The sequence below is a fragment of the Caretta caretta genome, chromosome 3 (genome assembly GCF_965140235.1).
Source record: "Caretta caretta isolate rCarCar2 chromosome 3, rCarCar1.hap1, whole genome shotgun sequence".
Classification (NCBI taxonomy): domain Eukaryota; kingdom Metazoa; phylum Chordata; order Testudines; family Cheloniidae; genus Caretta; species Caretta caretta.
The window spans coordinates 127585374-127610290 of NC_134208.1; the positions used below are offsets into that span (position 1 = coordinate 127585374).

Consider the following 24917-nt stretch of genomic DNA (forward strand, 5'->3'; position numbering starts at 1 on the left):
AATACCAAGAACAAATAATGTTAAACCAACCTAATTTCCTTCTTTGACAGGGTATTGGAATTATTTGAAATTATTCATATTAATATGGGAAACCATCAAGCATTAATCTAACCATAAATTCCTTTATTAAATTTAAAGGCCAAATGCTACTTATAGAATAGCTCTAAACATACCTAAAAAGCCTAAATAATGAGCAATTTACTATGTCTAAACAGTAACAAAACATTTATAAGCATTTGATTAAGAAACTTACAAACAGGCTAAACCTAGTGGCGCTTAGACTCATACTGGTTGGCTCCAGCGTGGTCAGGCAGCAGGTATTAAAAATGAATCCTTTAAGAGCTTACTTTTTATATCCTTTAACAAACACATACTGTCACCTCCCATTACTGACTCCAGCTAAAAACCAATTTGAGACCATTCACTCTTATTTCCAGTCTTAATACAGATAAGGTTTTACAATTTCCTTTCTCACCAGGCTTTTCCTCCCCTCCTTCTTGATGACCAACAGGTTTTCTTTTGCACTTGGGTTCACACAGGCCCTAATTTTTGAGATAACACTGGTATGTGTGGTGGGAATGACCATGCTGGATCATTTAGAGACAGATTTATTTTGTCTTATTTAAAACCATCTGCAGTCACCCTTATTGGTCAGAGGCCTTCTTTTTAGAAACTTCCCCTTATTTCATTAGTTATTCTTGGAACCAGACATCCTTACTACTTTATTCCTTCTGACTTTTTAAATTATTATTTTCAAGGCATTCCTTCTACTTCCAAGTCAGGTCCTTTCTTTACAACACATATATAGTTCCTTAAGTTAACTCTAATTCTTTAATTTCATATTTACCTTACACAGGGTAACTGGCCTAGTGGATAGCAGGAAGCAGTAGATGTGATACAGCTGGACTTTATTGAGGCTTTTGATGCAATCCCATATGACAGTCTCATAAGCAAACTAGGGAAATATGATCTAAATAAAATTACTAGAAGGTAAATGCTTGTGAACTGGACTCCCGGTACAACAGAGGTACTGGCTGTCTAAGAAGGCTGCGGCTGTGGTGGTTTTTTAAGTGAAAGCCTGGGTTTGGGAGGAATTTGGAAAGACCATGGAGAATGGCTACTGGATGGTCTCAAAGGTGTTCTGGCAAACCATTTGTCGCCTTAGGAGAGGTCAGTGGGACATTGCTCAGGCTGTTCCCAGCAAGGGTGGTGAAACACTGGCCTCAACTGAGGAGAATGTTGAAAGGTGGAAGGAGCATTTTGAGGAAGTCCTCAACCCGGTGGACACACCTTCCTTTCAGGAGGCAGTTCTGGAATCCCCCAGTGAGATTGGATCTATTTCTATTGTAGCGGTCGCTACAGCAGTAAAGTGCCTTTGTAGTGGTAAGGCAACAGGGGTGGACAAGATTCATCTAGAGATGTTGAAACCACTGGACAATGTTGGGGTGTTGTGGTTAATGTGCCTCTTCGATGTTGCACAGAAGGCAGGTGCAGTACCTCTGGACTGTCAAACCGGGGTGGTGGTCCAGATTTTTAAGAATGGAGACTAGCAGGTGTGTTCCAACTACAGGGGGAATCACACTCCTCAGCCTCCCCAGCAAAGCCTATGCCAGGGTGTTAGAGAGGAGGCTATGCCCATTAGCTGAACCTCAGATTCAGGAGGAAAAATGCAGATTCCGTCCCAGCCATGGAACAACGGACCAGCTCTTTGCTCTCTCGCAGATATTTGAGGGGTTGTTGGAGTTTGCTAATGTAGTCTATTTTTGTTTTGTAGCCCTGGAGAAGGCATATGATTGCGTTCCTCAAGCTTTTTTCTGGAGTATGAGGCGCCGGTGCCGCTTTTGCGTGCTATCCAGTCCCTCTATTCTCGGAGTGAGTTGTGTTTGTATTCTTGGCATTAAGTCGAGTTTGTTTAAGGTGGGTGTTGGAGTGCACCAACAGTGTGTCTTGTCCTCGCTCTTGTTCATGATTTTCATGGGCAGGATATCAAGGCGCAGCTGAGCTGTGGAGTGCCTCCGGTATGGGGACTTGGAGGTGGCATCTCTGCTATTTGCAGATGATGTCCTTCTTGCTTCTTCTGACTGCGATCTCCAATGCACACGCGAATGTTTCGCTGCCAAGTGTGAAGCAGCAGGGATGGGAATCAGCACCTCCAAATCAGAGGTCATGGTCCTTTCCAGAAGAAAATCGACTGTTCTCTCTAGGTGAAGGGGGAGCAGCTGCCCTTAGTGGACAAGTTCAAGTATCTAGGGGTCTTGTTCACAAGTGATGGTAAGCAGGAGCGTGAGATTGACCTGCAGATTGGTGCGGCAGCAGCAGTGATGAGGGTGCTGTACCGATCTGTGGTGGTGAAGCGGGAGCTGAGTACTCGGATGAAGCTCTCAGTTTACAGATCAATCTATGTCCACATCCTCACTTATGGTCATGAACTTTGGGTAATGACCGAAAGGATGAGATAGCAGGTAAAAGCCTTAGAAATGAGGTTTCTCCACAGGATGGCCGGGCTTACTCTCTGAGACAGGATGAGGGGCTCAGCTATTTGGGAGAGCCTCGGACTAGAGCTGCTATACCTCCGGATCAAGAGGAGCCAGCTGATGTGGTTTGGGCACCTGATCAGGATGCCCCCTGGAAAGCTTCCTTTGGAACTCTACCGGGCACGTCTCACTGGGAGGAGCCCTAAGGCTGACCCAGGACACACTGAAGGGGTTATATCTCCTGGCTGGCCTGGAAACGCTGGGGAATATCTCCCTTGCTTTCAAGAGGAGCTGGAACCTGTTGCGGAAGAAAGGGAAGTCTGGTTCTCCCCACTCTCCATGCTGCTGCCACAACCCTCACCAGGAAAATGGCATAAAGGAAAAATAAAAGTAAATGCATAACTGGCTGAAAGACCATTCTCAAAAGTAGTTATTAATGGTTAACTGCCAAACTAGAAGGATGTATCTAGTGGGCTCCCACAAAGATCTGTCCCTGGGTTTGGTATTATTGAATATTTTCAGTAAGGACTTGGAGAGTGGAGGGGATAGTATGCTTATAAAATTTGCAGATGACATCAAGCTGAGAGAAGTTGCAAGCACTTTGGAGGACGGGATTAGAATTCAAAATGATCTTGATGAATGGAGAATTGGTCTGAAATCAGTAAGATGAAATTCAATAAAGAAGTGCGAAGTACTACACTTAGGAAAGAAAAATCAAATGTACAAATACAAAATGGAGAGTAACTGACTAGGCAGTAGAACTGAAAAAAGGATCTGGGGGTAATAGCGGATCACAAATTGAATATGAGTCAACAGTGTGATGCTGTTGTGAAAAAAGACATGTCATATATAGAGTCATATGTAAGACATAGGAGACTGGTGAGGTATCAGGTGTACTGTGTACACAACACTTCAAGACAGATGTAAACAAACTGGAGAGACTCAAGAAGAGAGCAACAAAAATAATAAGTTTAGAAAACATGATCTTTCTAACTATAATTATATACTGCAACAAGTTACCTAGGAAGGATATGGAGCCCCCATCTTTGGAGGTTTTTAAGAACAGGTTAGACAAACATCTGTCAGGGATGATCTAGATCAGGGGTTCTCAAACTGGGGGTTGGGACCCCTCAGGGGGTCGCAAGGTTATTACATGGGGGGTCTCAAACTGTCAACCTCCACCCCACACACCACTTTGCCTCCCACATTTATAATGGTGTTAAATATATAAAAAAGTGTTTTTAATGTATAAGGGGGGTTGCACTCAGAGGCTTGGTATGTGAAAGGGGTCACCAGTACAAAAGTCTGAGAACCCCTGATCTAGATCTACTTAATCCTGCCACAAAGTAGGAGGATGGAATAGACTTCAGGGGCCCTTCCAGCGCTACATTTTTGGATTCTGTGTTTTGCTTATGGCAATATTTTGCAAAACTAGGTTAAAAAACATTTTTTATAATTTTGAAGGAGAAGTGAAAAAAAAGGTAAGTTTAAGCATTGATTTTAATGGGGTTTTACATTACGGTAACGGTTTGCCCACGCAGAGCAGCTTTCAGGATCAGGACTTTAGACTGCAATACTACATTCTTTGCATCACTCTAGGTATGAGCTCAATCATTCAGCAATACATGCAGCAGGAAGGACAGAGAAATATTAACATGGTGAAACAGGCCATGGCGTTGCTAAAATCGGACTTCTCAGATTTCTTTTTAAAATAGTCTTAACGTTGAATTGTGTCAAGGGAAAATAGTATGTAGCTTATTAGTGCCACCTATTGCATGTTTCTGGAAACAATATACCAATCAACAATACATGTATACTAGTGTACAGTATCTGCATCTTATGGTTAACCACTTTGAATTTTCTTAACTCATCTTTTAAAATTTTTAATTATATATTTCATTTGGGGTTTCTTCATTTCCTGAACTTCCCCCTCATTTCTATAATTTACTACAAATAGATACAAAGTTTTCTTTACAAACATACTGCAAAGAAGAATCACATACTGTAAAACATTTGCATGTCTTAATAAATAGCATTAGTAATGCCTTACATGTTCAAGGCACTGCACAACCATTAATTAATTAATCTTCACAAAATCTCTTTGAGGTAGATAAATAGTCATCTATAAAATACTTATCTTAACAATATTCCAAACATAATTTCATCCAAACCACTTGCTCCCTCATTTTCTTTGGTCGAACAGTATTTTTTCAACAGTATTAACAAATGTTAAAACATTTAGAGAATCCTCAGTCTCCTTTTCGTTTTAAATCTGTGGTAACTCTGCATATAGAATTTAATTTGCATCCCCCTCCCTTAGTTGCATGTTTGCTTATCAACAGGTGTTGGATCAGGCCAACTCCTGTTTGGCTTACTCACACAAATAGTCCCATAAATTGAGTAATTAAGCAGAGCAGGATTTGGTCCCAAGAGCATTTTTAAAGTGATTCTCAATTTTGCTGTGGGTAATGTGCTGTTCATCTGCATCAAATCTCATGTTTACAGTTTTAGGGTGTCCGCTGATCACCACAGTAGTCAGAAAAGGGAAATTATTTAAAAAAAAACAAAAAACTTTTTCCTAAAGTTCTGCTGCTTTTGCTGTGAAACAGTCTACTGAAATGAATGTTACTTAGTGAAGTTGAAACAACTGGGAGAACTACTCAGTTATATTAACAGTAGAGCGGATCAGAAACATTTTCACAAACTTTTTAATGAAAAATACATGATTACATTTTAGTGATTTTTTAAAATTTTGATCAAAATTTTTCAAAACTAAATTTTTCTGAAACTTTTAAACTCTCCCCCCAACTGAAAAAAGCAATGTGGGGACATAAAAGAGTGAAAGTAGAGAAAAAATACCACTCACTCTCTCCCTTTTCTTTTACTCCTTCCTCTTTTTCCCCCCCCAGCAGGAAAAAAAAAAGCATTGATCCCACTGACACAAAACTGAAATGTAGGGGGAAAAAAGTATTGAAAACCCCAAAAATATTCATAGGAAGTTGTTGAAAGCAAAAAATTCATTTTTAAATATTTCATTGAATATACTTATCTGTTTTCAACCAGCTATAATTAATATGTGAAAGTATCAAATTAAGATAAAAGCAATTTTAATTATCTGAATTTATGTTTTCAGTTTTCACACAGCAGAACCACCCATTATCCTAATTATTCTACACCAGAGTTTCTCAAACTGTGGTCCATGGGCCACCAGTGGTCTGCGACCTCCATTCAGGTGGCCGCACACAAGAGAAAGAAGGGTCACCCACCTAATTAGTGGAGATACACAGGCGTGGCTCCACTAATTAGGTGCCTGGACCCTGGAAAAGACGCACAGGTGAAGTGATGGCCTTGGGGGAATAAGGGGTAGGTGGAAGGGGCAGTGGGGTGAGAAGAGGGAATATGGGACATATAGAGCTGTGATGGCCAGAGAAAGAGGTGACTTTCTCCAGGGCTGTGGCTGCCAGGGAGAGATGGCCCTCCTCCCAGGCTCAGCTCTGTGGCGGGGGGAGACCCCCTTCCTTCCCAGCCTCGGGGGGCTGCCGTGGCGGGGGAGAGAGGGCACATCCATCGCATTAGAAAGGTAAGACTATTGATATTAAAATGAGTTGTGTGCTTTTTATTTGTAGCACAAAAAAAGTTAATAATTATTAAGGGGGTTTTAGATAGCACTTTTATCCAAAGTGCTTTACAATAGTTAGCAAACGGTACAAACAACATTTGGAAAGATCATGAGGTGGTCCACTGAGACCCTCAGCAATTTTCAAGTGGTCCATGGGGGGGGGGAGGGTTGAGAACCACTCTTCTACACCATTTTGCTGTTATGAGTCAAACTCAGATGGTGATTTAAACTATGTAGCTGGTGTAAATTGATCAGCAAAAGAGTGGGACGTGATCAAGAAGCACTCTTAGGACGGATTTCGCATTCAGGCCATTTCAGTAAGGCACTTTAAGCATGTACCTAAATTTAAGCACAAAACTCATCCTTATTTGACAAAACACTCAAACACCGGGTTAATTTCAGGCACGTGCACAATTTCCCTGGATTTCCAGGGATGCTTAACCGCCCCCCTTGTTTTCCTTGAGGTCCATGGGACCGTGCCTCCTTGAGCGCTTTGTTGAGCAGGGAGAGGATTGCTCACGTTCTCCACGTGAGGCAGCAGTTTCGCTGGGGGGGCATTGGCTAGGTGCCAGACAGTGAAATAATTTGCTTGGGGAGCTGTTAAGCGTGAATAGCCTGGGCAGGAACGACCGGGTCCCGGCCCCCTGTCTGACTCCTTCCGTTACTAGCGGGTTTTCCAGCTGCACCCCGGCCCGCGCTCTCCACCCAGGGTTCCCACAACACCCCCCGACAGCAGGAACGACGTTGAGCCCAGGACACCAGGCAGCCGCCAGTCCGGGCCGCTGCCCCACAAACGGGCCCCTCCTGGGAAAGCCCGCCCCGCCCCTGAGCAGCTCCAGAGAACCCCGCGATTTCCCCGGGCGCCGCTCCCCGACCCAGGCCCGGGCCTAGCCCCGCCCATTCCCTTTAAACCTCCCGCGCCCGCCAGCCAATCGCGGCGCTGCCCGTTCGCAGCCGCACATTCCGCGCGCCGGGCCCGAGGCAGGTCCTGGGCAGCTCCGGTCCCGCCCCGCCGCCTCTTGGGTGGCCAGTCGGTCGCCGCGGCCGCTTGGCCCCGTCCCCTCGAGCCTGCCCTGGCGTCGGCGCCTCTTCTCTTCCCCGCCGCGAATCTGCGCCGCCGCTCCCGCCGCTAACATAGTTTGGGCGGTTGTCAGGGAGAAACAAGATGGCGGCGGCGGAGGAGGACACGGAGCTGCGGGACCTCCTTGTGCAGACGCTGGAGAGCAGCGGGGTGCTCAATAAAATCAAGGTATTGGCGGGGGAGGGGCTTGTCCCCTGGGGCGCGAGACACATGCGCACGTAGTGGTGGTGGGGGGCGGACAGAGCGCGAGGTGGTGCCAGCTGCACTAACGGCCCTAACCGCCACTCCGCCCCGCGCCAGCGGGAGGCGGGGTCGGGGACTCGGTTCGCTTCCTCCTGTGCCGCCCCTACGCACGGTAGTCCGGGCCGCGATGGCGGCGCCTGTCTGGCCTACGGGCACCGTGGGTTACGCAGGAGCCGTGGCGAGCCTCTGCCCTGCGCGAAGGCCCTATGGGATGTTCCGCGCCCGGGAGGCGCCGCAGCCCTCGCCTCCGGCCCACCCGGGGCAAAGTGCTTGTGAAACGTCCCTGATGGCGCGGGGGGTTGGCCGGCCCGGTCAGGGATCGCTCTGCCGCTGCGCTCCCTGCGTTGCGGGCGAGTTTGCTCCCCACGCTAGTGTGGCAGCTCCGGGCCCGTGGCGCTCCTAGCAAAGCAAAGGAGTAGCTGGAGCGGATCTGCTTTTCAGCTCATCAGAGGGGTAGCCCTGTTAGTCTGGACCTGTAAAAGCGGCAAAGAGTCCTGCGGTACCTTATAGACTAACAGACATATTGGAGCATGAGCTTTCGTGCATGTATCCGACGAAGTGGGTATTCAACCACGAAAACTTATGCTCCAATACGTCTGTTTGTCTTTAAGGTGCCACAGGACTCTTTGCCGCTATTTCAGTTTAATTTCTTATGTAAAATTCCACCCCCCCCGTGTGTGTAAAATACACACACACACATCCTTACCTAAATCCTCCCATTCTAATGTTCTACAAGTTATAATTGGGCTTGGAAGGTTTTTGATGTTCAACAATAAATGTTGGTATCTATTGATTTCACCAATAGAAACAAACAACACAAATATTTTCATCAATAGTTGAAATTAACAATTAGGCAAAGTAAGAAAAATGCTGCTTGAGAACTTCTTAAAGTTGGATTTTAGGATGTTTATATGTTTTGACACGTGACATTGACTGTTTGTGTTTTTAATGGTAATAAAGCTTTGCTTTTATATCCTGATGTTTACTGTCATTCTCTGATCACCCATAATTTCTTGCAAATGTGGAAAATTAAATGTATAAAACATTGGAAATTTTTTTTAAAAATACACATTGGATTTATGGGTCAAAATCATTTGAAAAAAATTGAATTCTGCCACTTTTAGCCCCCCAACCTGAAGCAAATATTCACTAGCAACTACACACCACACAACAAAAACACTAACCCAGGAACCAATCCCTGCAACAGACCCTGTTGCCAACTCTATCCGCATATCTATTCAAGGGACACCATCATAGGACCTAGCCACACCATCAGGGGCTTGTTCACGTGCACATCTACCAATGTGATATGTGCTAGCAATGCCCCTCTGCCATCTACATTGGCCAAACTGGACAGTCTCTACACAAAAGAATATCTGGACACAAATCAGACACCAACAGTTCTAACATTCAAAAACCAGAAGAATACTTCGATCTCCCTGGACACTCAATAACAGTCTTAAAAGTGGCAATACTTCAAAAATAGACTCTATCAAATTAGGCCTGAATAAAGACTAGGAGTGGATGGGTCACTACAAAAACTAATTTTCCCCTGCTGATACTCACACATTCTTGTCAACTATTTGAAATGAGCCACCTTGATTACATTTTTCAGAGTAACAGCCGTGTTAGTCTGTATTCGCAAAAAGAAAAGGAGTACTTGTGGCACCTTAGAGACTAACCAATTTATTTGAGCATGAGCTTTCGTGAGCTACAGCTCACTTCATCGGATGCAACCGATGATTACATTGGCCTCATTAGCACTACAAAAGTGATTCTCCTCCCCCCCCCCCCCTTGGTATTAACCCCTTCTTGTTAATTGTTGAGAATAACCCACTTCCACCTTAATTGAATTGGCTCGTTAGCACTTGCCTCACCCCCACTTGGTAAGACAACTCCTATCTTTTCATGTGCTGTGAATTTATACCTGCCTCTGTATTTTCCACTCAGTGCATCTGATGAAGTGGGTTTTAGCCTTTGAAAGCTTATGCCCAGATACATTTGTTAGTCTCTAAGGTGCCACAAGGAGTCCTCATTGTTTTTGCTGATCCAGACCATTGTGGCTGCCACTCTGATGTGGTTAAATTAAGTTGGCCTTGGTTGAGATAAAAGTAGCGAGAGACTCCTGGAAGTATACGCTACATCCTGCTCCTCACTTGGTCCGTGTGCCGTACAGAGACTTGTAAATGGCTCCTGTAGCTTCTGCTGATAGCGCTTTTTTTGCCAGTGGCTCCCACTGATGCCATGCTTCCCTGAAATTCAGTTTTCATATCTTAAACACAGTATTCTAAATGGCCATGTAGTAGCAGCTATCTGAATGGGGGTAAGCACAGACTTTTGATAGGTAGTGGCAATTTATGGGAGTTGCGCTACTTCTATTGATCCAATCGATTTTGTTAGGCATCTGCCCTTCAAGTTGGTTTATATCATGCATAAGGAATTTTTCTTACAATACATTTAAATGTAAGGATGCTCAATATATTGTTTGCTTGAGTATTGTGTACCTGTTAGGAAAAACAAGCTATACTCTGATATTGCGTATTTATGTAGGATTTATACCCCAAAATTAAACAGTACTTTCCAAGGATGGGTGAGGGTAAAAGCTAGAAAGTAAGGATTTGTGTTTAGTATCCTGTAGAGATCAGTAAGACATAAATGAGAGCAAACCCTAAGAAGGGTGTGTATACGAGTCTGATGCAGATGAAGTCAAGAGAACGTGAACTTGTCATAAGAGACAAATGTGGAAGGATTCTAGTTAACATAGAATATTATCAATAGAAGATGTATTGTAAAGGTGACCAGCAATAAAACTGGGGAAAATATACAAAACCTATTTAGTTAGTTTTAGGCCTTCTGCAGAGACTTGTGAAGGAACCAAAGTGAGATCTTTGTCCTACAGTAGTTTGTATGAGGTTGTAATAATAATAATAGTAGTAGTTTGCTTGATTTTTGGCTTTTCTGTGTATTAATATCTTGTGCACATTGGCATTTGCGTAAATTAACTTGACAATGCAAAATGTCTATTATCCTTTAAAACTGTTAATGTTTAAAGTAATGCTGGGCAGTTATTTTAGAAGTGTTATATTTTATTTACTAGTTTTTGAGCACAAGAGAATGAGTAAAATCTTAATTTGTACACTGGCAAATACTTAAACATGTATAATTGGTATATTATCCACTTGCAATTGATACACATTTCTTCTTTTGCTTTTAAACTGAAATATATAATAGTGTTCATAATCCATGAGCATGAAACTAGTTAACATTCAGAAACTACCCAGGTGTGTGTTCTTTCCTGTTATTTCATGTATTCTTGTGACATGTTTCTACAAAAGCCTGTTCTTCACATTCATACTCTTTTATTACTTGTTTCCACTAAGACTGACAATGTGGTGAGTGCTGTACAAACACAAAAGAAGACTTGGGCCCTGTTCTGAAGAGCTTGTGCTTTTTCTTTTCTTATTTCAGGGAGACAGTCTTCATATGAAAAAGGAAGGCCTCTACTCAGGGCTGTCCTTAGGCATGCGCAGAATACACATGCTGCGTAGGGCACCATGAAATTTGGGGCACCAGATTTCCCCAAATTTCATGGTGTCCTACACAGCTGTGTGCTTCATAGGTGGCAGCGCCCCCAGCGGCCAGCCCCATTCCCCAGCTGGCCCCCCATGTGCGTTCTGGGACAACTCCCTCTACCCCTGCTCCACCTCCTTCTGCCCCCACCCCGCCCCTTCTCCCAAGCCCCCTCCCCCAGCGACGGATGCGGCCCAGGCGATTAGCGGGGGGCCTGGTGGTGGCAGCAGGGGTCAGGCCTACCCCTGCACTCACCGGCAGTGGTGGGAAGCAGAGCGCCCTAGCCTGCTACACTCTGCTGGCTCCCTGTTGTGTCACTCAGCTTCCCACCGCTGGGGGGGAGAGGGGATCCCTTCTCCCTGCCACCAGTGGGAGGGGTGGGGGGGGGAACGGGCTGGGGCCGGGTCATTCCACTTCCTGCTCCCGGCCCCCTGCTAATCCCCTAGGCCGCTCTGGGCCTGTGGGGGGCCCCCAAAGCAGCTCCCCACAGCTCCTGTCTCTTCCGGCCCCTCAGGCCTTGAGCGCAGCCCAGACCTTCCGTGGGGAGCAGGTGCTCGGGCTGCCTCTACTCTTTCCCTTCCCCCTCCCCCATATCCTGCATTACAACCACTATTTTCTGATTGGCTATGACTTGTTCAAAATCATTTTATATTCCTTTAGTTGGGTGAAATGTCACTAGTAGGGTGACCAGATATAATGGAGAAAATATCGGGACACATGGGGAAAGAAGGAGGGGGAAAAATAAAAAAGCCAGAGTGGCCAAAGCCACAATATTGGGACAAATGGCGTCCCAACCGTGCATCGGTCAGGACATGGGACAAAGACCTAAAAATCGGGACGTCTGGTCACCCTAGTCACTCGTGACATGGGGTTTGCAGCACTTGCAACACCTCTTGGTTGTAGCAATAAGCGAGCAAGACACTCTTTGACAACATAAAGCTAACAGCAGCCTTGATAAGTCAGTTTTATTAGTTCAGCCTAAACTGTTTCTGTTGGGCAGTTATCAGGATTGCCACAACAGAGGGTTAAAAAAGAATAAAATTATATTAATTGTTAAGATGGTATAAAGTTGATTCTTTATTTTAAAGAACTAATTAGTTTCCACAGCCCCTTCTGTCACAGTTCAGGGCAACTTGCACCTATATTCCTCTCCCTTCGCTCTTGCATGTATGGTTACAGAAGCAGCTTCACTTCAGGAGGACAGCTTGTTCATTAAACTGGAATGATTGTCTAGGTACCATTATAAATAATGTTACTATACTTTTAACATTTTTTAGCTTCTTTGAAGTAAATGAGTATTTTTAAGAAATAATTGTTCATATTTTAAATTTAAAACTTGTGCTTGAGCTAATTTCAAGGGTCCCCTTCTTTTTATTTGTAAAGTGGCTATCTCCTACTTTGTTAATGACATGAGAGCCAGATCTGCTTGTGGTACATGAACTAAATCACTATGATAGAATCTTAGCAGGGACACTTATTTGCATTGATGTAATGTGGACTTCTAATAGGACTGTGGGATCACTTTGTATGTGGCTCAGGAGGAGGTGTCACCAGAGGCTCTCTTCTTTGAGGGATGTTTGGAAGGAGTACCAAGGTGTCCAGGATGAGTAATTCTCTCTATCATGAAGAACCACTGAGTTTGCCTCTTAACCTACCTAAGGAGCAGAGACTGCATACCCCTTTATGCACCAGTTCCTGTCTTCCATTCATAAACAAGTAACAGAATACTTCAAGTGTTCAGTCTCATCAGGGAATGTTTCGTTTAACTGGCTGTTCCCTTCCTGCTGTAAGTGCATCTGGCTTCTATGGCATTAGTAGAGTGAGAGAGAAATCCATTTGAAACCAATCAGGAAGTTAGTTGGCTTGTAAAGAAACAAAATGAGGTAAACTTTAAATGTTAGGTGCAGGTGGGGAAGTTAACCATACTCTTTAAATTTGTAAAAATAGTATTATAATTACATAGTTGATTTCTTTAAAAAAAAAAAAAATGTAGCTTGTAAAAAAAGTTGACTGATTCACAAGGGGTGTTTTACAGCATTCCCTGAGAAAATCAAGCACTTTGTGAACTATTACCGTCAAATGCAATTGTAAACATTGAACATCCCACTGAAGGGAAATCTTTGTTGTGAATATTGTGTCCCGAGAAACCTTCTACTAGAAAATTTTTATTATAGTAACTGCTGTGCCTGAAATATTATCATTTCAACTTCTGTGGGGGACAAAAACCCTAGTAATGTTCTGTCGTCTTAACTTGTGCTCAGAAAACATATATTGAGTAACAATGTGTCATGTTAACACCTTCATGCTAATTATAATATGTGTATAGAAGTGCTGATGAGTTGACAAAGTACTGTTTAGTGTCAGTATATTAATATTTGTTACCTTAAATAGCAACAGTATAAATTGAAACTTTTAATGAATATGGACATGAACAACATGTACTAAAGAATTAGATTAATTTCATATCTTGTACTGCTTTGTGAGGTTTTAAAGAGAACTTGAAGAGAAGGTCAGAATCCAGTTAATTCCCAAATGATTCATTTTGGAGCAGTGATAACTAAGATCAGCTCTCTTTCTTTAAGTGTCCTAGAAAATTCAAGCACTCTAAAAACTGGAATTACTATTTTAATTTAATTCTACAAATCAAAACACGGTTCTTGGAAAACATTGTCACCCTTGCTCAATTGAAAACACTGGCATAACTTTAACTGCTGTTGCTATTGCTCCACTGTTATCTTCAAGTATTCCTGCCTGATACTTCATAACAATAATGGCCATACTGGGTCAAACCAATGGTCCATCTAGCCCAGTATCCTGTTTTCTGAAAGAGGCCAAAACCAGGTGCTTCAGCGGGAATAAATAGAACAGACAATCGTTGAGTAATCCATCCTCTGTTGTCCACTTCCAGGTTCTGGCTCTCGGAGGCTAGGACACACAGAGCATGGGGTTGCATTCCTCAACATTTTGGCTAATAGCCGTTGGTGGACCTATCCTCCATGAACTTATCTAATTCTTTTTTGAACCCAGTTGTGCTTTTGGCCTTCACAAGATCCCCTGACAAGGAGTTCCACAGGTTGACAGTGCATTGTGTGAAGAAGTACTTCCTTTTGTTTGTTTTTAAGCTGCTGCCTATTAATTTCATTGGGTGACCCCCAGTTCTTGTGTTATGTGAAGGAGTAAATAACACTTTCTTACTCACTTTCTCCACACCGTTCATGATTTTATGATCATGAACCTCTATCATGACCTCTATCAGATCCTCCTTTAGTCGTCTCTTTTCCGATCTGAAAAGTCCCGATCTTATTAATCCTTCCTCATATGAAAGCTGTTTTATAACACTAATCATTCTTGTTGCCCTTCTCTGGACCTTTCCCAGTCCTAATATATTGTTTTTGAGATGGGGTGAACAGAACTGCACGTGGTATTCAAGATGTGGGCATTCCGCTACTTTATGTAGTGGTATTATGATATTTTTGTCTTATCTATCCCTTTCCAAATGGTTCCTAAGATGCTGTTAGCTTTTCTCCTGCCGCTGCACATTGAGCGAATGTTTTCAGATAACTATCCACAATATATGAGGGACATAGGGAAACTCAAACATAAGGAAGTATTCATGCAAGACTAACATTTGAATGTTCAAGAAGAAAAACCGATGAATGAAAATGAGATCCATGAGCACAATGAATCCAAAAAATAAAGAAATAGTTTTATACCTTTAATACTGCTCAGATTCCTGAGTTTAGATTCTGTTGCATGTCTCCTGACCAGACACTGAAGAAATATCTTTACTTTACTATTAACATTTTCCTAGTTTTGAGTATGTTATTTGTGTACATTTCCTTATCATAGAATTGTATATTAAATGTGTGAGTTTCAAAGACACCTAAGGGACTTAAATGTCCCACTTGTATTCAAAATTAATAGGAATTAGGTGTCCAGTCCACCTAGGCAGTGTTTTAAAAAAAAAATCCCACCCTGACAGCAGAAATGACCTAATGGGCCATGTACAGTGGAACCTCAGAGTTACGAACAACAGCATTTTTTCTTCTGCAGAGTAAAGTTTCAGAGCTGTATTGAGTCAATGTTCAGTTGTAAACTTTTGAAAGAACAACTATAATGTTTTTAGACTTACGAACATTTTAGTTATGAACAACCTCCATTCCCAAGGTGTTCATAACTGAGGTTCTGCTGTAGTTTACATTCCTGTTTCTTCCCTTTTTTTCAGATTAAAAAATTCTTCTTTCCCAGCCCCAAGCCACGTTGCATATAGCTTTAGTTTAATGAAGGCATTTAGGTGTATTAAATTCAATACAAGTACCTCAGGAAGAAGCTGGGGTCAGTTTTAAACAAATACCTGGCAGGCTACTTGTTGCTTGTTGTATTTGAATTGTGGGGAGAACACAGTGACTGCAAAAATACGGGTTCTTTTTTAATTTGGTAGGCAGAACTACGAGCAGCTGTATTTTTGGCACTTGAAGAGCAAGAAAAAGTAGAGGTAAGGAGATAAAAGAATGTAATTTCTACTTCAGCTTTCAGTAAATGTTTAATGCAATAAGAAGTACAAAAATACAAATAAGTTCATTTTTTGTCACTTTGCCAAAAGTATGTTGCTATCCTTAAATTCTCACTGATTTCAGTGGTAACGGGTCAAGCTTTAAATATGACAGAAATATCCCTGAAAAATATTAAACTGTCTGTTTTCTATCTTTTCCTTTTTATAAGATCTGGTTAGATTCATAACATCTCATTTACAATTGGTTAGCTCTCTTGGGTAAATATTGATCTTGGCTAGTTTTGAAATAGCATGTTGTCCAGAATGACTCTAAGGAGGATAGGAAAGAGACAAGGTGGAGGAGGTAATATGTTTTATTGGACCAGCTTTCGTTGCTGGAAGAGACAAGTTTTTGAGCTTCACAGGTCCCCGAAGAAGAGCTCTATGACTCTCCAAAACTTGTCTCTTCTACCAGCAGAAGTTAGTCCAATAAAAGATACTAGCTCCTCCACCTTATCTCTGTCATATCCTGGGACCGACGTGGCTGCAACAACACTACACACATCTAAAAAAGATACTCCAGTTCATCAAGTGTGTTCATAAATTCTTTTAAAATGTTTCTTATTGACCCCATCAATATCCTATCGATCATAAAAGACTTCTGAAATACTTTCAAAAAGCACATTATGAAAAAATAATTTAAAAAAATTAAGTACTTCTGCATTTTTAAAAAAAATTTGAAAGGAACTTTATCAGTTTACTCATGTATAAACTTACATTTAAAATTAGAGCCTCTGAATTCTAAATATAAATTAAAAAAAATATTTCTCATTTGCAAATTTTTGTGCTTCTGGTGACTCTGCAGCAATAGTTAACACAGACAAAGGCTGTTCCTGGAGATGTACAGACATCGTTATTAGACTGATGCATGAACAGTGATATTTTGGTATGATGGTGATCTTGGTTTAGAATTTGGCATTATCTAAATTATACAGTGATTTTTCAAACCAAAAACTGCAAGTTAATTTCTTCTTGATTTTAAAATGTAAGTTAAATAGAACAGATCTAGTAGGGGAAATTAACACTTAGACACGTACAGGAATTTATTGCAAAAAATAGAAAATAAAACTATCGTTTAGTAATCCCATGTTAACGAATAGTTTAGTCCATATTTTGCCTGAAGAATCTGCAAATTCTATTTTAAAAAACAGAGCGAGTGCAAAATAGTAGAGCTGTCAAGCAATTTAAAAAACGAATCGCACAATTAATCCCGCAATTAATCACACTGTTACTCAATAATAGAGTACCATTTATTTAAATAATTTGTGGATGTTCACATTTTCAAATATATTTTAATTACACCACAGAATACAAAGTGTATTTTTATTACAAATATTTGTGCTGGAAAAACAAAGTATTTTTCAGTTCACCTAATACATGTATTTTAGTGCAATCTACATTTGTATGTTCAACTTTCATGATAGAAAATTGTGTACAAAAAACCCCTGCATTCAAAAATAAAACAATGCAAAACTTGAGTGTACAAGTCCACTCAGTCCTATTTCTTGTTCAGTCAATTGCTCAGACAAACAAGTTTGTTTACATTTACAGGAGATAATGTGGCCCACTTTTTATTCACAATGCTGCGTCCATGCTGATGACAGGTTTTGCTTGATAACTGTCCAAAACAGTGCAGACCAACGCATGTTTATTTTCATCATCTGAGGCAAATGCCACCAGCAGAAGGTTGGTTTTCTTTTCTGGTAGTTCGGGTTCTGTAGTTTCCACATTGGAATGTTGCTCTTTTAAGACTTCTGAAAGTTTGCTCTATACCTCATCCTTAAATATTTTTGGAAGGCTCTTCAGATTCTTAACTCTTGGGTTGAGTGCTTTTAGAGATCTCACATTAGTACCTTCTTCGCATTTTGTCAAATCTGCAGGGAAAGTTTTCTTAAAATGAAGAACATGCTGGGTAATTATCCAAGACTAGTATAATATGAAATATATGGCAGAATGTGAGTAAAATAGAGTCCGAGACATACAATTCTCCCCCCAAGGAGTTCAGTCACAAATTTAATTAACATATTATTTTTTTTAATGAGCGTCATCGGCATGGAAGCATGTCCTTTAGAATGGTGGCCGAAGCATGAAGGCGCATACGAATGGTTAGCATATCTGGCACGTAGATACCTTGCAATGCTGGCTACAAAAGTCCCGTGTGAATGCCTGTTCTCACTTTCAGGTTGATGTTGTTGTAAATAAGTGGGCAGCATTATGTCCTGTAAATGTAAACAAACTTGTTTGTCTGAGTGATTGGCTGAATGAGAAGTAGGACTTAGTGGATCTGTAGGCTCTAAAGTTTTGCATTGTTTTTGAGTGCAGTTATGTAACAAAATCTACATTTGTAAGTTGCACTCTCATGATAGAGATTGCACTACAGTACTTGTATGAGGTGAATTGAAGAATACTGTATCTTGTCATTTTACAGTGCAAATATTTGTAATAAATATAAAGTGAGCAGTGTATTTTGTATTCTGTGTTGTAATTCAATATATTTGAAATGTAGGAAAAAATTCAAAAATAATACATTTCAATTGGTATTCTGTTGTTTAACAGTGCGATTAAAACTGATTAATTGTGATTTAGTTTTTCTTTCTTTTTTTTTTTTTTTAAAGTTAATCGGGGGAGTTAACTGATTGACAGCCCTACAGAGTAAAATTGGCAAACTTCTATTTTTCAGTGGTTGTTCAGCTCAACTGCTGAACTTGTAATTTGTTTAACTGTATGGAAAAACCTAAAAATCTGTAACCAGCTGATACTATTCCTATCTATAATGTTTTTATAGCCAAACTAAAATCCCCTGGAGGTTGGTAACAGAAATATTAAGCCTTAATTATGACCATCTAAATGTGCTGCTTTACTAATTACTACTAGTACACTTAGTATAAAAGTAGATTTTTTTTTTTTGGTTAAAATCAGTTGTTTAAGCTGTTCGTTATACTAGTGAGGCCTCTATGGCCAAAACTCTTGATGAGGTGTTAAATGTCTTTGCAGTACAGGGAAATCCTTATTAATTGTCCTTGATTTTTCATCTTTCAACAGAACAAAACACCCCTGGTAAATGAAAGCTTGAAAAAGTTTCTAGGTACAAAAGATGGTAAGCTTTTCCCTGTTTGTTAACTTATACATTGCTCAGATATTGACAAATATTTTGAAGAAAAGTGAAGGTAAATCCATTTGCTCTTGTGTTTGCAATATGATCCTGATGTTGGTCATAAACATAGTAAAGATAGAAGCCAGTCCTTCTCCCATTAAGTAAATGTCAAAAGTACCATTGCACACACTGAAGTTAAGATTGAGTCCAGAGCTTTTAAAGCTAATATTCTGTTGTTGCCATGGTCTTAGTTGAGAGGACTGATTTCTGTAGGTATTTGAATTAATTGCTGAGGAAATTTTTTTCCATTGTTTTGTCATTTGTTGATTTACAATAATTCAACTGAGCCTTTTTAGGACAGCAGAAACAGCAACCTAAAGCTGTAATATGAAAGTAGACTGTAGAGGTACAGTATTAAAAGTGTGTGTGGGACAGACACCAAGATTAAGGTGTCTTTGAGCTAGACTTTTTTTTTTTTTTTTTTAAGTTAAATGGGGCCTGAATTTTAGAAGGAGCCTTGAGTTTTGTTCCAGCAGTTTTGGTTTAATTTAAATGTCTTCCTGATTTGGATTGAGGATTAGGTAGTTAAATACCTAAACCAGACCTGCAGAATTATGGGTGGGACAGAGGAGACCAGATTGAGGATCTCTTAAAAATCAGGTCCTTAATATAAGAGAATTTTAATTCTGTTTGATGTACCAAATTATTTTTTTCCTCTTTCTTTTTAGGTTGCTTGGTTGCTGGTCTTGTTGCAGAATTTCTTCAGTTTTTCAATCTTGACTTTACATTGGCCGTTTTTCAGCCTGAATCAAGCACAGTAAGGAAGATACTGTTTTTAATCATTTACTAACTTGACTGTTAGAATCTGAAATGAACAAATGCAGAAGCTTTAGTGGATTTTGTATTGGTCTATACCAGTTACTCAAATTTATGCTCTAAATATCAGCCGGAACTTAGTAATGTATACCTGTGTCCCTACACTAACCCAAGTCATAGACTGTCACAAGTACAGAAAAGGATGTTTATGTAATTGATGATTCATGGTGGTGGGTTTTTAAAGTTGACTAAAAGCATATGTACTTCATCAATTCTTTTCTATCTTTGTCGCTTAAAATAAATTAGTTTTGTCTGTGGAGCTATCTGTGCTCATAATAGTCGGGGATTCTATTAATCAAATGGTGACATTCCTTTGGACTGTGTGCCAAATTTTACATGTCTCTATCAGTGCAGCAATACTGAATTGAGAATAAAATAACTCACAGCAGAACCACTTTGTGGCATTATACAGTAAGAGAAACTGGAGGAAAAACAAGTGATTGTATGCAAGTGATCCAGACAACATATTAAGCAACAAGGTAACGTGCTTGGGGTGTTGGCCTAAAAGTCTGTTACAAGAGGAGGAGACTGAAAACTTTTTTTTAAGTAGTACTATATTTTGCTAGGTCTTCAAAACACTTTTTCAGTTATCAAATACTTATATATGACATTGATTATTTCGCGTTGAAAATATTTTTCATCTGTTTTAAAAAAGAACATTTTGTTCCTTTACAAAGTTTTTTTATTCTTATTGATCACTTTTCAGTTTAGTTTGCAAGAAGTGTTGCTAAACTAGTTATTTAAGCTTGAATTTGATCAAGGACAAATTTTTTTTCACTTGAATGAAATATTGATTTCATATCCATTTTAAAAAGTGGCTACATATAAGGCATTTGTTATTCAATCTAGATAAACTGATAAAAACTGGTGCTTCATATTCTATCCTAGTGGAAGGACTTTTGCCCTGTTTCACAAAAGAAAATGCAGAAAAATCTGCAACTGACTTAATCCTAAAACCACCTAGACTCCATGCTGTGCCAAACGTCCTCAGCACCATGTGTCTTCAGAATCAGCTCCCATTAAGAGGAGCTTGTATGCTAGAGAAATATTTCAAGTATTCCTGTTCATTACATAAAATGAGTGTCTGTTCTGAAAATGGTACTTCCTCACTAACAGATTTCTCCCTTGATGTCTCCAGAGTCACATCTGCTGAGTTCAGTAGCCAAAAATGCTGTTTCAACACTGTTTCTGTTAGCCCTACAGAACCAACATACGGGAGAGTGCAGGCTGAGTTTTTTGTGTTATCAACAGATTTATTTTTTACTAAAATGCAGTCAGCTATACCTATGCAAACTTAAGGAAGAGCATAGTTTTGATATTGATTAATGAAAAGAAAAATGACTCTGAAAATCCAAATTGAGATTGTGGGGCTGGCATTTTTGTGGTGTGGGAATCCTTGTTTTTAAACTGAGCATATTTGAAAAGGAGCTGTATTGAAATAAAATAGAATCCCATAATGGCACATTTACAGTCATTTTTCAGATTATCATCTATTTTGAAATCTGTTTATCTTTCAGTAACTTTCCATAATTTATTTGCTATTGATTTTTGTTTCCTCACAGCACACTCTCTTATACAATCCTAGAGTGAAGTAATACATTCACTGTGCAATCTTGCAATTATTTCTGTAGTAGTAGACCATTAATTTAATGGGATTGAGTGATTCAGAGGATTAGACGGTTGTATAGATGTTTTCAGCTCAAGGTTTTCGGTTTAAGTAAAGCCAGGCCTTTATGGACTAAATGAGTATATAGTTGTGATGGCTCATCAAGTTGCCTATGTGAAATATGTTGGCAATTTTAGTCTGTTTTCAATGAGATGTCTACATAACAAGTAAAATTTATTGTTTGATTTCCCTATATTTTTGAAGCGGGCTACAGCTCCCATTAAGTCACCTTAAGAAATTAAGAGGAAGGATGCCATTTGTAGCCATTCTGTACTCATGTCAGTGAAACCTGGACAAACCATGCTATCACATTTTGTGTCAACGTGTGTAAGAGTTGAATTTAGAGCTACCTTTGTTCATTTTTTTTTTTTATTTAACTGATCTACAAGCTATTCTATAATCTTGTTGCTGATGTTGAGAACAACGGAATTTGGAAAAAAAGAATAGGAAAAATTTTCATCTGGGTCGTTAGTTAAAATCAGACTTTTTGGACCCATAGAGGCTGGAAGGTAAGGCTTTGATTCTGCATACTGCTCCACATAGGTGAAGCCATGTGCTTGCACAGTTCCATTGAAGTCACTGAAACCCTGCATGGAGGCCGTGGTCCATTTGTGCTGAGCTTGTTGCAGAATCATTGGTTGAAGTATGGTATGACCCAGTTTTAAAAGGTAATAGACTAAAATAACTTGAATATAAAATTTATTTTAATCTTAATTGTGTGTTAAGTGACGTGGAATATTTATTTGTTTTGTTTTTGTTAGTTCTATAATGTGGAATATAATAAAGATGCTGTTTAGTGTCAGCTAGTCCTGATATGTACACAATTACAACTGGGAAATCTTGATTGGTTGGCCAAATTGTTGCTGTGCTAACTCCTAAAAAGTTTACCACTTTCATTTGCATTGAAGATTAAGATTATATGTTAACTTTCTTCCAGCTAAATGGGCTTGAAGGGCGAGAGAATTTAGCCCGAGATTTAGGAATTATAGAAGCAGAAGGTACTGTAGGTGGCCCCTTATTGTTGGAAGTGGTCAGAAGATGTCAGCAGAAAAAGGGTTCCAGTAGTGGAGAAGTAAGTATTGTTAACATGCATTATACTTTTTTTACAATTAAAATTTTTATGTAGTTTATAAACTGCTTGTCTCAGGGATGAACTGTTTGAATACTTTGTGTGGAAATAGTATCTTTAGAGAGAGTTTCCATCTTCAGGATTTTCATTCCTGGGTCTTAGCTCTTAAGTGCTAGTCTGAGATTTTCCTTACCTCTTATGGTCTTTTGACCCTTGAGGGCAGTGGTAGATAAACATGGGCAGGCACCCTACTGGTAATCATTTGCCATTCCTTGACGCATATAAATACCACCATCTAAATGTTCCAGTCAGTTCCTTTGGTGGCAGTTTCCATGATAATCCAGTACAAAATGAACACACAAGCAAGAATATACCTCTAATTAAAAATGAAAACAAATAATAAAAATTGAGACACATCCATAAAAATCTTCACTTCTGAGTGGAAGTGAGAGCCCTACAAGGTCGTATCTTCAGAGAAGACAAATTACTTGTAAGTATTTTTTTCTTTATTTAGCAAGATACCATCTGTGCAGGGTTCTCGCTCTTCGGGAATAAGTAGCTTGAGACATCCCAAAAGAAGAAGAAAAATGGATAAAGCTGCAATGAGTAGCAGCAAGGCCAATGCCAACAGTGTGGATTTTTCTCTTATTTTTATTTTACCAATCTATGAATATATGGCTTGGTCCTGCTCCATTGAACCCAGTGCGAGTTTTGCCATTGACTTCAATAGGAGCAGGTTCAGACCCATGATGAGGCTTTTTAATCATCCAATACAGAAACAATATTTTAGTCTAGAACAGGTGACAGCAATTAGTGAGAAACTTTGTACAAAAGAAAAATCAGTGAACTGAGAATAAGGGATGTTCCAAAATAAACTAATTTTTTTAGGGGAGTGGAAATAAAAAGGGGTACAAGAGTTTGCTTGAGAAATCTTTTCCAAAGAAACGGAGAACAGAGAGCCTGAAACAGGATTCCATTCTGGAAGTTGTATCAAAGCTGTGCTTTGTAAATATGTGGTGAAGATCATGTTGCTGCTTTGCAGATGTCTGCAGTGGAGACACATCAGAAGCAGGCTGTGGCAGTAGCATATGCAGTTATAGCTCTTTCATTCCTGATCTTTGAGTTCTTAATTGTGCAAACTTAAAATTCTCAATGTTTTTTATGGCATATACACCTACTATACATGGCACTTAAATACTATGCTCACTGGTGTATTGGATTGTATGTACGCACAGATGTCCATTTTACTGTAAGCAGTAGTCCAAAAGAACAATATAAAACACAAAATATTTTTAAAAACCTGCCTTCTATATCGGGGTGGGGAAACTTTTTGGCCCAAGGGCCACATCTGGGTGGGGAAATTGCATGCAGGGTCATGAATGTAGGGCCTGGGTTGGGGTGTGGGAGGGGTGCAGGGTGTACGAGGGGGCTCAGGGTAGGGGGTGCAGGAGGGGTGTGGCAGGGGGCTCAGGGCAAGGAGTTGGGGTGCAGGAGGGGTTCAGGGTGTGGGCTCTGGCCCGGCGCCACTTACCTGGAGCGGCTCTGGGGTGGCAGCGATGCGCAGCAGGGCTAAGACAGGCTCCCTGCCTGCCCTGGCTCTGAGCAGCGCTGCTCCCGGAAGCAGTTGGCACCATGCCCCTGGGGGAGGAGGGGCAGAGGGTTCTGTGCGCTGCCCTCCCCGCAGGTACCTCCCCCGAAGCTCCCATTGGCTGCGGTTCCTGGCCAATGGGAGCTGCAGGGGGCGGTGCCTGTAGGCAAGGGCAGTGCACAGAGCCCTCTGCCCTCCCTCCTCCAGGGGCCACAGGGACGTGGTACCAGCCGCTTCCAGCTGGGGTGCGGGGCCCGCGGCGCCACGGTGGTAGCAATCCCGTAGGCCAGATTCAAAGCCCTGATAGGCCGGATCCAGCCCACAGGCTGTAGTTTGCCCACCCCTGTTCTATATGGTAAATTCTTATGAAGTGCAACTTTTGCATGGCTTCCAACCAAGAGAACAAAGTCCTCTTATCTTGCCAATCTTCAGCTTTAGGTCTGTCTTAATTGAGCTAATTTGGTCGAAATTATGTTCTGCTTTGAGATAACTCATTAAGCATTTATATTTGAATATATATTTAAGAAATACTGCTTCCTTTCCAGAACAGCTACAGCATTGCCAGTTCTAACTTCTCCCTTTTCCTTCAGGGCTAGATCTGATGGTAGCTAAGGGAAGATGGGAAGTTCTATAGGAATCTCTGCTCCTTTCTCTAGGCTCCCTGTGGCATCAGTTGCTGCTTCCTTTCTTACAGTTGGTTCATGTGAGACACTTCAGCTTCACAACTGCTGCCTTCCTAGTATCATCGCTCAATCAGAAACAAATTCAGCAATCCCAAAAGCTGTGGGTTTCTATGTGCTTATTGTCTGGAGAGACTCCTTGTTTAATTAATCTCTTGCAGCCTGTATTTTTAAAGTCAAAAAACATGTATACAAGCTGATTATTGTTAAAATAGGAAAATCTGAATATGTAAACTTAACCCTGTCACGTGCATAAACTAAAGATATTTTGGTCAAAAGTGTGAACCCCCTCCAGAACAGACAAAAGTTTTACGGATGAAAAGTGCCGATGTGGACAGTGCTCCGTCGGTGGGAGTTGCTCTCCTGCCGACAAAGCTACCGTCCCTCTTTGGGGGTGGTTTTATT

At 40.7% G+C, this 24917-nt stretch overlaps 1 protein-coding gene across 2 annotated transcripts in view; it reads left to right on the forward strand.

Moving 5' to 3' along the window:
- The first annotated feature begins 7040 nt into the window (after window positions 1-7040).
- The window catches only part of CEP43 (centrosomal protein 43), a 46886-nt gene continuing 29009 nt past the window's right edge, over window positions 7041-24917 (forward strand). The window contains exons 1-5 of one of the 2 annotated variants that reach the window (XM_048844016.2): window positions 7041-7342; window positions 15429-15482; window positions 18582-18636; window positions 19362-19450; window positions 22113-22247. In XM_048844016.2, coding sequence (XP_048699973.1) covers window positions 7259-7342; window positions 15429-15482; window positions 18582-18636; window positions 19362-19450; window positions 22113-22247 — 417 coding nt within the window. In that variant the 5' untranslated portion in view covers window positions 7041-7258. The remainder of the gene's footprint in view (window positions 7343-15428; window positions 15483-18581; window positions 18637-19361; window positions 19451-22112; window positions 22248-24917) is intronic. The other variant, XM_048844018.2, reaches the window with a different exon arrangement.